The sequence below is a fragment of the Artemia sp. Qi Xiang Cuo genome, chromosome 11 (genome assembly GCF_049724085.1).
Source record: "Artemia sp. Qi Xiang Cuo chromosome 11, ASM4972408v1, whole genome shotgun sequence".
NCBI classification, from domain to species: Eukaryota; Metazoa; Arthropoda; class Branchiopoda; order Anostraca; family Artemiidae; genus Artemia; species Artemia sp. Qi Xiang Cuo.
In genome coordinates, this window is record NC_142804.1 from 55,788,013 (window position 1) to 55,803,744 (window position 15,732).

At 35.2% G+C, this 15,732-nt stretch overlaps 1 protein-coding gene across 1 annotated transcript in view; it reads right to left on the bottom strand.

The window, feature by feature from the left end:
- Nucleotides 1-15,732, bottom strand: part of Shab (potassium voltage-gated channel shaker cognate b) — a 251,737-nt gene that overhangs the window by 196,336 nt on the left and 39,669 nt on the right. Inside the window, exon 2 of the mRNA XM_089096523.1 lies at nucleotides 877-1,166. Coding sequence (XP_088952649.1) covers nucleotides 877-1,166 — 290 coding nt within the window. The remainder of the gene's footprint in view (nucleotides 1-876; nucleotides 1,167-15,732) is intronic.

Consider the following 15,732-nt stretch of genomic DNA (forward strand, 5'->3'; position numbering starts at 1 on the left):
TTCCAGAAAGTAACATTTTTGAGGATAATTTAAGCACTGAATCGTATTTACAAAGATTATATAGTAGTTTTGGGAAAATAATAAACACAAATGCCACTGGAATGAAATTCTGACTATGGCTGAGACACTAGCTGATTGAGAGGAAACGGAGAAACAGTGGTAAAAAGCGGTAAATATTACTTTTTTATTTAAAGTTAAAAGCTTTATTTAAGCTCATTTTTATTTAATTTTAAAATCATAAGAAGCTATGAATTACGAACTGAGCTATAAGGTTGGCGGGGTGACACAAGTCTACAAATGGCGCTAAAACAATGAAATTTTGACTAGATAATATAAAAAAAGTTTCTGGGGGGGGGAGTGGAAACGCTTCATTTTTAGGTTATTCTTTTTAACTTTTCTTGGTGATGAGACTTTCAAATTAATCTGAGGGGGAAGGATTCCTCTCTGCCCTGTGGGTACACATGATTTATATACAATTTAGTTGGACAAATTCATGAAAATCCGTAAATTTTTCATGAAATTCTGGCTATAGCCAAGATAGTAATTGATAGAGAGCAAGCTGTATTGCTTTGCCATATATGACTAACAACCTTTTCGCATTGCAGTCTTGTAGTCAATGGTAATAGATTCAGATTCAGGGCTATAGATTCAGGGTAATAGATTCAGGGCTGTATTCAGGATTTTTTTTCCGGAGAGGATTTTACTCAATTTAAATTATATTAACTGCTCATCTATTTAAACTGAAAAGCTAAGTGTTTTAAACTAAAATATAAAATGGGTTAGTGACACATAAGCAACATACAATACACAGACAATGACAACCATGCCGAGTATAATATCTAGGTGCGTAATACGACACCATGCACCTGAACTCACCGGTGTCTGAAAAACAGAGGGAGGATCTGTTGGCTGACGAGCTTGCTCAGTGTCAATTAATGGGTGACCAGCCACGTCGGCAAGCTCTAAAACCCAGGGCTGTGGGGGCCATGCAGCACTAGAGGGAGGTGAAGATGGCAGGTTTTTCGTCTGGTGCTTATTGATTGCACTTTTTGGAGTTGCAAGAAGCGTGTGCTCATGTTGCTTAAAGCAACCAGTACCAGTGCCACCGAAATGCCTCTGGCTGTCACCTCCCATACTAACACCTTCTAACTGTGACAAGTTATGTCCTAGACATTCAAAATAAAGCAAAAATTAAAACTACAAACTACTAAGAGGTAGTCTAAGAGAAGGCTATAATAAATAAAATAAAAAGAAAAAAAGGAAAAACACAGAAAAAAGAATCACTACGATAATTAACTAATGTCGTTCTAGAATAAGCATATGTTGATTCCTTGTGACCTCATTTAATCCAATTTGTAAGTTTAGGCAACTTCCTAAACATTTGTTTTGATGATATTTGAATAGAAAAAAAAAGAAGAATTTCGAAATATTGTTTTGCAAGGATTTTCCCCTTAAAAAAAAAAAACAAAAGGTCCATTCAATAATAATGTTCCTGAGCCCATAACCATTCCCCCATCTTCGCAAAGTGTCTTAGGTATTAAAGTATTTTATATTTACTATTTACTTTAGATTGAATAATTTCTTGAATGGACCTTTTGTCTCCTTTTTAAAGGTGGACAAAGGCGCCAAATCACTAAAAATATATAGGAATGGGGAGAAGGATTTTTCAAGTTTTTTCATTATGAAGATACAAATAAGTTGTGTTTCTCAAAATCAAGGGGGGAGGAGATATTTTATAAAGATACCATAAAAAGTCATTTTGCAAAATCTAGGGGGCAGCTTCCCCTTGTCGCCTCACCTGATTGGCGCCTATGTGGTCGGCTCCCGGAGCAAACAAAAACTGTCCTAATCTTTGGCTTCGTCTCAAATATTGGTTTCACAGTTCCATATTAGTAGCTATAAGCTTTGAATCTAGTTAACATTTTCCTTTTGACCGATTTTACATCTACTTTAGTCTTAGTTTAACAAGATAATTGGTCTCATAGACACCAATTTTCTCGACATAGAGTCAAGACACCCATATCTTGTCTAGTTTTGATTATTGTTTGAATGTCAAATAAAAATGAAACCAAAGAAATAAGACCAATTCTTTCAAGACAAATCTTTAAAACCCAAGTTTCAAGATTGTTCTGTAGGATGGAAATTCTGGCTATATCACAACAAGGAGTCCTCGGAGTTGTAAAAGGGAAAGAATTTAAAAAAAACAATTTGGAAACGCGAAAAATTACTAAATTACTGAAATCTAAATAGAATAAAAACAAAAAGTCAAACCAGTATATGCAATAACTACTTCAAGTAAAGCCAAAGAAGTGAAATATAATATATAGAATTTGGGTACAAAGTTAAAATCTCAAAGTAACAAATGTACAATAACAAGCAACTTGCCAGAAATTTACGGATTTAAATTTCAAGCTATTGAGAAAATATTATTTGCCCTTTTAGGCCCAAAATTCACCCAAACAAATATATTTTTCTTCTATTTTTGGAGATTTCGGGTCTCCCTTACCGAAGGACTTTCCATGTGCCCATCTTAACTGTCCTTTCTTGCGCATGTGTTCTCCTGGCGTAGCAACTTAAGGATGTAAGTGTCAAACTATTTGAGAAGAAAACAAAATTGACCTTTTTTCAGCGGAACGAATATTTTCTTTTCTGTCACATTGTGGTCCTCTTGGCCCAAGCATTTATGGATGTAGGTTTTGCGCTAGCCATGACAAATTTTTTAAACCCTTTTCGGGGCCGCATTTTTTAGGACTATTCACTCAGCTTTATTTATAAGGGATGACAAGATTGTTGGCCTAATTTGGGGTCGCTATTATCTCCCTATTCTAACAAAATGTATGGTTCCCTTAGCCAAGGCAACGATCAAGTGTCAAGCCAATAGGTAACAAATCTGCCCCATGTTTGGGGAGGTCACGCCTCAACAAAATAAATTTTACCATTTACCATAAATTTTACCAAAACCTAGTTTTTTCCAATTATTTTCTTTTGTATGGAAGTCTCAACGATCCAAGGACTTAAGGATATAAGTTTCAAGCCAATCAAAGATAAAATGCTTTGGCCCTTGTTCTACCAAATCATATTATTGAGTTAGGAATAAGTGAATACACCATTCGATGCCTTTTTTTTATGCTGATTACGAATATAATAATCATTTCTATCGGAAATTTCAGCCCCCCTATATATGCCAATTCAAGGTTAGGTTAGGATAGGTTGGGTTAGGTTAGGTATATATAGGGGGGGGGCTGAAATTCATTTCCGATACTATATATTCGTAATCAGCATAAAATATGCTGATTACGAATATAATAATGATTTCTATCGGAAATGAATTTCAGCCCCCCCCCTCTATATATACCTAACCTAACCTAACCCTGAATTGGCATATATAGGGAGGGGGGGCTGAAATTAATTTCCGATAGAAATGATTATTATATTCGTAATCAGCATAAAAAAAAGGCATCGAATGGTGTATTCACTTTAGTCCTAACTCAATAATAGGATTTGGTATATCCAAATATCTAACAACAGAAAAAGCGAGTCATTCACTAAAATCCACGATTTGAGCAACATCTAAAAAAAACTCTTGAATTGTCATCGAGGCATACTAGAAAACGACTCGCAAATCTTAGGAAAAAAAAAATTTGGTTTGCGTTTAAATTTGACTCAAATAGGTTACAAGACAACACTGGCTGAATATGAGTTAAGGAAAAGAAAACGTTGAACAAGAGGTGAATGGACCTCCTACTGGAACCACAGACCTCGCAAACATATGAAAAAGAAGAACAGTTAAAAGTTCCCAAATGATTGTTAATTCTTTCATTCTACATCCTGATTTATTTATCAGTTGCGATTTTGTAGTCAGTATCAGCGGTGCAAATGCGGCGAAATTGTTAATTAAAATAATAATATTGCCGTAATTAATTATTATCCTTTTTAGAATAAATACTTTTACCCTTATTTTCTTACATATAATTTACCCTCAAATTCTGTTTTCTTCTTCCTTTTCTGAGACATATTGAGCCCACGCAATGAGCCTAGAAATACATTTGTAGCGTATTTTCGCAGGCCGATAACATTACTTCTTAAGCGTATTTAAGAAAGGAAAGCCACGCGACTCCGTCTCTTTGATTATCATCTCATCTCGTTGTTGTACCGTCTTGTTAATTTTGCATCAAATGTTGAGCCAGTAAAAAGTGCACAAACCAAACCTTAAAAAGGACGCTATAATCTCAATGGTTTTATTGCGTCGTATTTTCCCAGGCTGATAACATTACTTCTTAAGTGTATGTGAGAAAGGGAAGCCACGTGAATCCGTCTCGTTGATTACCATCTCATCTCGTTGATCTGTCTCGTTGTCGTACCGCCGTGTTGATTTTTCATCAAATTTTGAGCCTGTAAAAAGTGCACAAACCGAACCTTAAAAAGCACGCCATAATCTCAATGGTTTTATTGTGGCGTATTTTCCCAGGCCGATAACATTACTTGTAAAGCATATGTGAGAAAGGGAAGCCACGTGAATCCGTCTCGTTGATTACCATCTCATCTCGTTGATCTGTTTCGTTGTCGTACCACCTCGTTGATTTTGCATCACATTTTGAGGCAGTAAAAAGTGCACAAACCGAACCTTAAAAAGTGGGCTAATCTTTGTTTTTTTGCGGTGTATTATTGCAGGACGATAGCATTACTCCTTAAGCTATGCCATACGAGTCCGCCTTTCTTACGCGTTACCATGTCGTACCACCTCGTTGATTTTGTGTCCAATTTTGAGCCAGTAAAAAGAGTACAAACCTGGTTGGTTATTTTGTGTAAAATTTCTAGCTAGTAAAAAAAAAACTGAAAAGTTTTGAGTCACGACATTTTTTACAAGTTAAGTTTGTTCTCTAGTCTCTTAAGTCTCTGGTTATCAAGGGTGTCACGTCTGATGAAGAGTAAGAATCCCCCGTCCCCAATGTTTTCAGCCAGTCGGTAAAAATTTTGATTCTGAAAAATAGCAGTGTGAAGCGTCGCTGGATTATTTTTTTTTTTTTTTTTTTTTTTTTTTTTAAGGTAAATGGGCTGATGGAAAAATATGACGTAACATCATTAAAAGAAGATCAGGATCTGTTGATACAAAATTTCATTAATTTTAATAGTTGTCTAGTGACGCCTCTGAGGTTATAACTATTACCTGATAACAGGACAGAAATAGAAACTAACGTTCTATCAAATTGTAACTGAGAGTAGATATTCTAATTTCTAGGTTCAGTAGTGTTTTTAAAAATTAGTTTTCAGACAAGAACTATTTATACTTTAAAGGTTTCAGTCTTGTCAACAGATTTATTTTGTTGATAAAAACTCTCAGCGAAAGCTCTTAATGAATTGACTCAACATATATGTTCTCTAATATTTTTTAGTAAATACTATAACCGTTTTTTGGCATCAATATTCAGTCATTTTGAATCCCCAGGAGTCGGAAATATGTTTAAGGAAGCCTCCGGGCCTAACTCTCTAGGATTGAACATTGTTTTCCATGTTTGTTCCGAATTTCCAGGTAGCACCCGTATTATGTGTTGTTTTGAAATACGTGGGCAGTAGGCTACAGTTATATTCCAATTTTAAAAGCGTTCTTTCACATGCGGCCATCGTGAAGTACCATCAACAAAAATCTTGATGGCCAAACACATATATTTGTCAAAAGTATAGAAACTATCGGACCCATAGGATCTCGAAAAGTTTTCCGTAGTTGTTCATAATTTCCATGGAGCATACTTATAATTGACCTATGCTGTTTTGAAACACATGGGCCCCAGAGTTAGGCTATGCCTAATACTGAAAGAATTCCTTCGTATGTATTCACCATGAATGGCAATGACCCAAAGATTGACGGTATATTAAATAGAGTCTTAGAACGTGCAAAAAGTTGTTGTATTTCCCAATATTTTCTATATTTGCTCATGACTTAAATGTAGCATACCATTACCTTCTGTAGAAAAACACAAGGATCCTAGAATTATGACCCCATTCTATTAGAATTATTTCGTGTGTGGTCGCCATAAAGTGGCCAAACATTGGTGGCCAAACAAATAAAGTCGTAAAAATTTAAAACTTACATAAAAAGATCTATTAGGGAGAGAAACTTGGCTCTAACAACGCTAGCATTATCTTATCTAATCTTCAGAGCTTGAGAAGAAAAAAATATGCGAGGGAGGGATCCAGTTTCTAGGAAGGGCCTTGAAGAAAACAGATTTCGGGATAAACTGCTGAGAAGCGGTATTATAAAATCGTAGCTCCTACATCTTGTTGAGGTCTAAGACAGAAAATATATTATACTTAAAATCTTATTAATATTTATTTTTATAAATATTATTATTATATATTTTAAAAATTTTTTATATTATTATATATTATTATTATATATCTTATAAATATTATTATTATTAAATTATAAATAATATTTATTAATAATTATGTTTTAATATTTGTACTTAATATTTCTTAGAACTAGGAAGATGAAGCTGCCGAACACCCTAATAAATTATATCTTATATTGGTAAGTTTAAAGTTTATTCCCCATTCTATTGGCAAGTTCGTTGAGTAGACGTAGTACAAAGTATACTGTGTGTTCTCTTAGGCTTTTTTTTCTTTTTTTTCTTATTATCAATTAAAAAAAAAATTTACTAAAAATAATTTTTAAAAAGAAGATTAAACGCCATTTTAAACTTAAGCTCAACATATACAAATACCTTTAAAATTTCAGAATCAAGACGACCATAAATGATTGTTAAAGAGTAAATGAAATCCAAAACGAAACGAAATAAAATGAACATTCATAGCAAAAACATACAACAAGTAATAATATAAATTAATAAATAAATCTTAAAGCGAGTAATGTTTAGATTGAATATGAAAATCAAGCTTAAAACGAAAAAAAAATCTTCCTATTGAAGTATACATGAACTTTAAAACGAACAGAAATTAAATAAACAATCAATGCAAACAAACATACAACAGATATTAATGTAAATTAATAAATAAATCTTAAAACGAGTGAAACTTAAATTGATTATGCATATCAAGCTCGAAACGAACAAAAATCACAAACAAGAGTTTGGGTATGAACCCCCTTCTCTCACGCCTACTGCGTCTAAAACCTACTACGTCATTGGCGCTTTACTGAAAACTATGTGCGTCTTGAACAATCTTGGAAAGTATAAACAACATCAAATTGAATATTTTATATATAATGATATTAATTGTTGAAAGATCCATCAGTTCAAGAATTTATTTCACTATAGTTGTATTTTTATTTTCAATACTGTAAGAACTGGAAAAGAAAATATTTGTAATATAATCCGTTTTCATTTAAGCGCCAATGTCGCAGTAGGCTTTTGGTTTTTATTTACAGTAAGGAGAGGAGCCAGTATCCAATCACTTGTTTGTAGTAAAACTATATTTGTCCTTAAAAACTTTAAAACGAGCTACTAAATTTAACTGTATATTTGATGTATAATGATAGTAATTGCTGAAAGCTCATCAGTTCAAAGTGTTACTATAATTTTAATGTGTATTTTCAATATTAAGTACAAAAGAAAATATTTATCACAAGATTGGTTTTCAGTAAAGCGCCAATGACGCAGTAGGTTTTAGACTTTTACAGTGAGAGAAGGAGGTTATACCCAAACTCTTATTTGTGGTGATTTTTGTTCGTTTCAAGCTTGATTTGCATATTCAATTTAAGTTCCACTCGTTTTAAGATTTATTTATTAATTTACATTAATATCTATTGTATGTTTGTTTGCATTGATTGTTTATTTAATTTCTGTTCTTTTTAAGTTTCATTTATGCTTCAATAGGAAATTTTTTTTTTCGTTTTAAGCTTGATTTTGATATTCAATCTAAGCATTACTCGCTTTAATATCTATTTATTCATTTATATGAATAAATAAATCCCCTGAGGATGTGGGGGGAGTTTCCTGCTCAAACATATAATTTCTAGAACTTTGAACTACGTTGAACAAAATGACTATATCAAAATTTTTAATTGGACGTGTTTGTGAAAATCATGGACCTTGATGAAAATTAGGATGCCCTAAAATCACTTTTGACTATTAAAAAGGTAACAACCCGTTTAAACTTACAATCACATGGGGTATGAATGAAGTTGATATAAAGATGTTGTCGATACAAACCATTAGATGCCCCCAGCGCATAACTTGCAACCCTCGCCCTGAGGACTGTGGGGTAGTTGTCATCCTCAAAGACCTAATTTCCAGAAATTAAAACTACGTTTAATAAAATGGGTATCTCAAAATTTGATTGGATGTGTTTGGGGGAATGACGGGCGTAAGGGGGGGCTAGTTGCCCTCCAATCACTTTTGACTATTAAAAAGGGCACTAGCCCTTTGAATTTCCAATCAAATGAGTTTTTTTTGAAGTTTCTAGGACAACACCTTCTATAAAAACTTTATATGCCCCCAGGGCATAACTTAAAACCCTAGCCCTAAGGGTTGTGGGGGAGTGTCCTCCTCAAAAACATATTTTCTATCTGAAAATCAACCACGCTAAACAAAATGGCTAACATAAAATTTTGATGGGATGCGTTTGTGGCACGAATAGGCGTGGGGGGGGGCTAGTTGCCCACCAACCACTTTCGACTATTAAAAAGGGCACTAGCCCTTTGAATATCCAATCGAATGAGCCTGTTTTGAAGTTTCTACGATAACACATTCTATAAAAACCTTATATGACCCAGTGCATAACTTAAAACCCTTGCCCTCAGGGTTGTGGGGGAGTGTCCTCCTCAAAAATATATTTTATATCTGGAGATCAACTACGCTGAACAAAATGGCTACCTCAAAATTTTGATTAGATTTGTTTGGGGGAATGATGGGCGTGGGAGGGGGCGGGGCTAGTTGGCCTCTGATCATTTTGACTATTAAAAAGGGCACAAGAACTCTCGATTTCCAATCGAATGAGCCCCCTGTGAAGTTTCTACGACGACCCCTTCCGTATGAACTGCCTCTGGGAAAAAAAATAATAATAAATAAATAATAAAACATTGGAGCTGTATGGCCTTTACTAAAGGAACGCTACAGCGTTGCCTCTTATTATTTCAACTTAATACTTCCTTTGTATGTTTGGATTATAAATACATAACTAAAATAAACAAAAATATAGATAATTGTTGTTACACTTTTCTTTTTAGTTCATCTAATTATTTCTTTTTAATTTTACATGCCTTTATCCTTACAGCCTCCGTATTTTATTATTGATATTTTGATGCCAATCTCTTTTTCTTATCAGTAAAAAATGTATCAGTTAATCAAACAGTTCGTGGTAACGAACTGTAAGTAAAGAGTTACCCGGCTCAAAGTAACCGAAAATCTAAAAACCGGAATTTTGATACCCATAGATACATCAATAGAATCATATTTTTCTGGTGATTTCAAATATATAAGTTTCACTAAGTTTAGTTTTACCCCTCAAAAGTTACGCGCCGGAGAAAATTTGTCTTATTTTCGAAAAAAGGGGGGAACACCCCCCAAAAAGTCAGAGAACCTCGATGAAATTCACACTATGAGATCCAGTGTATTATAAAATCCTACTAAACAAGTTTCAAGCTCCTATCTGCAAAACTGTTGAATTTTGTATTTTCTGTCAGAAGAAAGATCACGGATGCGTGTTTATTTGTTTTTTTTTATTATTATTATTTCCTCAGGGGTGATGGTATTGATCCAGTAGTCCTAGAATATCGTAAGAGGGCTCATTTCAACGAAAATTAAAAGTTCGAACACCCTTTTTAAGTGACCAAAAAAATTGGAGGACATCTTGGCCCCCTCCCACGCTCATTTTTTCCCCAAAGTTACCCAATCAAAATTTTAAGATAACTATTTTCTTCAGCATAGTCTAAAATTTAATTAATATGTCTTTGAGGATGACTTAATTCTCCGCAGTTCCCGGGGAAGGGCTGGAATTTATGAACTTTGCCCATTGTTTACATGTAGTATTGGTTAATAGGAAGTATAAAGACGTTTCAGGAGGGATTTTTTTCTGATAGGGGGGTGTTGGAAGAGGGGGCTATGGGGGAGAATTCTCCCACGGACTATGTGTTCTGTGCAGACGAGATATAGCACGCGAGAGGGCGCCGGACCTTCTAGTTTACTTTAAAAAATGATTGTAAGTTAAATAAAAAAAACTAGTTTTTTCAACTAACATCAAAGTGCAACAGCAAAACTTAAAACAAACGGAAACTATTATTCACATGAGGGGGTTCGGCCCCTGGTCAATACCTCGCCCTTTTTGCTAAAGTTTTTTTAGTAGTTTCAAAAAAGCTATCTATTCTAATTAACCGGCCTTTGTGATTCAAGGGTTTGTGATTCGAACAAAATTCGAACTTTACCGTAAAGAGGAAGTAATCGACTAGGGGACAAACTCCCTAATATAGGCCTACGTAATAAAACATACGAACATAGAAGTTCGTTACGTAAGTTAATTCGCAAGTTACGTCAGAACAAAATTTCGAGAAAGCCATTTAGCCAAAAAAGTAAAATTAATATGCAAATTTCGTTTTAATTATTCATGTACGGTGAGCCAAAATCAAAGCTGCAATAACTCAAAAATGTTCAGAAATTAAATAAAAAAAAGAAGTTTTTTTAACTGAAAGTAAGGAGCGACATTAAAACTTAAAACAAACAGAAATTATTCCACATATGAAAGGGGCTGTCCCCTCCTCAATGCCTCGCACTTTACGCTAAAGTTTGAATCTGTCACACAACTTTATTTTTTAAAACAATAAAGAACTTTAGCGTAAAGAGCGAGTTATTGAGGAGAGGACAGCCCCTTTCATATGCGGAATAATTTCCGTTCGTTTTAAGTTTTAATGTCGCTCCTTACTTTCAGTTTAAAAAAACTTGTTTTTTTTTTATTTAATTGTTCAAAAAGATAACTCAGGTATATGCCATTCTTCATGAGTTGAAAATAGAAGACAATGTAAATAATCGCCTATAATAATTCAAACTTAAAACGGACAGAAATTACAAATAATAAGTAAATAAAAACCAAAACAAACAAAAATTAAATAGATGATAGTATATAACATAAAAGTAGCAGATAGTGATACAGATGAATAAAAAAACCCAAAGCGATTAGAAACTAAAACAACTAATCAAGTCAAACTTAAAACAAAGGGAAATTACTACAAATAGGAGTAGGGCTACTGCTCAATCTTGCCCCTAAACCTTATAAAAAGGTAAAGTGTACGGAACTAGACTTCTTAAAGTCCACCGGCGGTGCTGATCTTCGTCTCAAGGTCCTTCATGCAGGAAGTACAATGGAGGGGGGGGGCATCCTGTGGTACTTATTTCGAACTGGGTCTACTCTGCCTGAGGTTACAGAGTTACACCACTGACCCCGTCCCAAACCAAATGACTATCCATACCAGGAATCGAGCCCTCGCCCTTCGGACAAAGTATTCCAAATTCAGCGTATCATCCACTTGGCTAGGACGACTCTAAACTGTACGAAGCACGCCGCTAAACCTTATAAAAGCAATTACGACAATTATGTTTTATTGCAATATATATGTATCTTGAACAGCGTAGTTTAACTTGTCAAAAGATTGACGAAAAATAAAAATATAATTGAATCACCTTAATAATCAAGCTTACTGAAAAGAAGTAATGAAAATAAACTGAACTTGTAATATGTAACTAAGTCAATTCCTGGAAGCCTCAGTAATTCATGGTTCAACATTTGATTTAACATACATTTTATTTTTCAATGCTATAATAAAAAAAGAAAATAGTTTGACCATTCCTGGGATAAAGCATTCCCAAAAAGTTTCAACTGCAGCTTTTTTTCAATACTTTCAAAAGTTTCAGTACCCTCAGCAGCTCTTCGGAGTTTTTAGATACGCCCTTTTGACATCCTGGATGTACATGATGTCTTTTGATTGAATTACCCTCACCTATTCTTGGAATATATCACACGGAGGCCTTTTTGATGACGCGAATGTTATAGGGTCTTTTGATTTAGCTCAACGTCTCCCTCAACATTCTCTCAAATTTTCTACTTAATACCCTTAGCTGTTCCTGAGGTACACATAGTGCCTTTTGACTAAGCTTAACGTCCGCTCAACATTCTCTCAAAGTTTCAAATTAATACCAAGAGTTATTCCTGAGATATTGCTGGTACTGTTCTTTTGGAAACCTGGATTCCATAGTGTTTTTAATTTAGTTCAGTATCTACCAAAAATTCCCTGAACGTTTCAACTTAATCCCCTTAGCCCTACTGGAATACTATAGATAGGCCTTTTTGACAAACGGGATGCACATAGTGTCTTTTGATTTAGTTCACCCACTCCGTCAATATTCCTGAAAGTTTCAGCTTGATACCTTCAACCGTTCCTGAGAATTTGCTGAAATAACCTTTCGACAACCTGAATGCGCACTGTCTTTTGACTCATTTCCATCTCAACATTCCCTGGAGAAAAGACACATAGCGTCTTTTGATTTAGTTCAAAATTCCCCTCAGCATTACTTGAAAGTTTCAACTTAAAACCCTATGCCGTTCCTTAGGATTTGCATGAGCACCCTTTTGACAACCTGGATGGACATAGTGTATTCTAATTTACTTTGATATCCCCGACAGCATTCCCTGAAAATCTTCAACTTAATACCCTTAGTCGTTCCTGAGATGTGCACATACACCCTTTTGACAGCCTGGATGTACATAATGTCTTTTAATTTAATTCAAGACTCACAGCAAAATCTCCTGAAAGTTTCAATTTAATATCCTTAGCAATTCCTGAGATATTGCAGATGCCCTTTAGACAACGTGGATTTACACAGTGTCTTTTGATTTAGCTCTACATCACCCTCAATATTACCTAAATGCTTCAACTTAGTGACCTTAACCGTTCCTGAGAGACCGCAGATACGCCTATTTGACCACTTGAATGCATATAGCGTCTTTTGATCTAGTCCAACATCTCCATCAACATTCCCTGAAAATTTCAACATAATACTCTTAACCGTTCCTGAGATTTGGCATATACACCCCTATGACAAGCTGGATGTACATAGTGTCTTATGATTTAGTTCAACATCTCCCTCAGCCTTCCCTGAAACTTTCAACTTATACCCTAAGCCGTTCCTGTTCTTTTGCAAATACGCTCTTTTGACAACGTAGATGCACATAGTGTTTTCTGATTTAGTTCAGCATCCTCCCAAAGCACTCACTGAAAGTTTCAACTGAATATCCTTAGACGTTCCTGAGATTTTCCAGATACGCCCTTTTGACAATATGGATTTGCCTAGTGTCCTTTGATTAAGTTCAACATCCCTCCATCAACATTCCCTGAAAGGTTTTTTTTATTTTTTTGCATTCTGACAAATGGTCTTCGATACCGATGCCCTGATTCTCCACCTTCGGCCGGGAGTCCTATGCGTAGTTGAGGGCAAATCATCCGACGCTCCCCGTTGTTTTCCTCCAAATTTCTCCAGGTGCCCATTTGGAACTGGGTCGACTCTGGCTGAGCTTACAAATCACGCTGCTCACTCCTGTTCCATACCAAATAATCAGCGACCACAGAACCCAAACCCCGGCCCGTACGGACATAGGATTGCAACTCCAGCACGCTGGCCACTCGACTAGTGCGGCTTTAAAACTTCCAAGTTCACAATTATTATCCTTAGCCCCTCCTGAGATATTACACACACCCCCACCTTTTTATTATAAAACAGATGCTTAAACATTGTCAATTTACATTATTTACGGCCCTTACCCCAGGGCCTCTGGAGGCCATATCATCCCCCGAAACATATTTGTTTTGTATTTGAGGTTAGGGGGCAAATTATTGTTTTCCAGTCTTCATGAAGCGGTTAATACTATGGTTCTTATGCTCCCTCCCTAAACCCTCTTTAGATTTTTTTTTTTCCAAATCCCTTAAAATTCATTGCTCAAACACTAGGGACGTTGACTTGGAATAAGAAGTATCTTTAACGCACAACTTCAAAAAACTTCAGCACAAATTTCAGCCTAAAGAGGAGCAGGCTGAAGAGGGGGTAGTCCCATCGTATACACAACAATGTTTTTGTTTTGAGTTTTAATATCACTCTTTACTTTCATTTGGAAAGACTAAATCTTTTTATTTGATTACTTTAAAAATTACTTTTTGAAGCACTTTTACTTTTTCTTAATGTAACTCCGATGAATAATTCTTATTTGGTATACAGTAAATTTTGTAAAGCATTAAATAAAAAAAACAAGCTTTTTTAACTGTAAGTAAGGAGCAACATTAGAACTTAAAACGAACAGAAATTATTGCATATATTAAGGGGGTTGCCTCCTCCTCAACAGCTCACTCTTTACGCTAAATTTTTTAATACTTTTGAAAAAAAAAGCTTTTTATTGTTCCAATTAAGCGACCATTGTGTTTCAGAAGTCGTTCTTACAGAATTGGAACAAAATTCAAACTTTTGTGTAAAGAGGGAGGTGTGAGGGGTAGGTAACCCCCCTTCATATACGCAATAATTTCTGTTCGTTTTAAGTTTTAATATTGCTCCTTACTTTCAGTTGAAAAAACTTGCTGTTTATTACTTTATTTTTTATCGTTTTTTAAATAATTCAAGGAAATCTGGCCCCACCTCCACGGAGAAATACCCTCCCCACGGATAAGTCCTCGAGACTACTCGATTCCGGCGAAAATTTACACAGGGCAATTACCCGTAACAGCTCCACGCGTAAAATTGAGACGGAAAAGAGAAAGCAAGGAATTAAAAAAAAAAATTTATAGGAATTCTGGCAAATTCTCCCAGTGTATAATTTCATCTGACAAGTTCACCCCCTGGAAACTTTCCTTCCCATGGAAAGCTCCCCCGTGAAAACACCCCCAGCAGAAAATTCGTCTTCCCACCCTAAAATGTATGCATATGTCCCAATAAAAAATACTATGCGTTAACAATGGGCAATTCTTATAACTTAAAGACCTTTCCCATGGGGCTGTGGGGAGAGTCATGTTATATCCAAAGGCAAAGTTATTTGGTCTTTCAACTATGATGAACAAAATTACTATCTCAAAATTTTAATCGGACGGTTTGGGTGAAAAAAAAGGGCAGAGGAAGGAGCCTGGTTGCCCTCCAATCTTTTTGGTCACTTAAAAGGGGCTTTAAAACTTTTAATATCGGTTCAAATGAGCCCTCTTCACGATATTCTAGGACCACTGGTTCGATACGACCACCCCTGGAGAAAAAAGCAACAAAAAACGAACAGATTAACACGCATCTGTGATTTTTTTTATGATCTTTCTTCAGACATTTTTACGTATATCAGGGGGGTTTCCCCCTCCTCAACACCTCGCTTTTCGCGCTAAGGTTGTTTTTGCATTTTTAAAAACGCTTCTTATTGTTCTAATTAAACGACCCAGGTGTCGTTTAATTAGAACAATAAGGTGTTGTGTTTCAGGTGTCGTTCTTAAAGAATTGGGACAAAATTCATACTTTATCGTAAAGAGGAAGGTGTTGTAGAGGGAGAAATCCTCCTCATATACGTAATAGTTTCTGTTCGTTTTACGTTATAACGTGGCTCCTTACTTTCAGTTGAAAAGACTTGTTTTTTTATATTTAATTTCTGATCGTATTTTAAGTAATGCCAGGACATCTGGCTCTACCTGCACGGAAAAATTAGCCCTCCTCAAGGAAATATCCCCTTAGACATTTCAATCCCAGTAAAAATTTACCCCGGACAATACCCTTA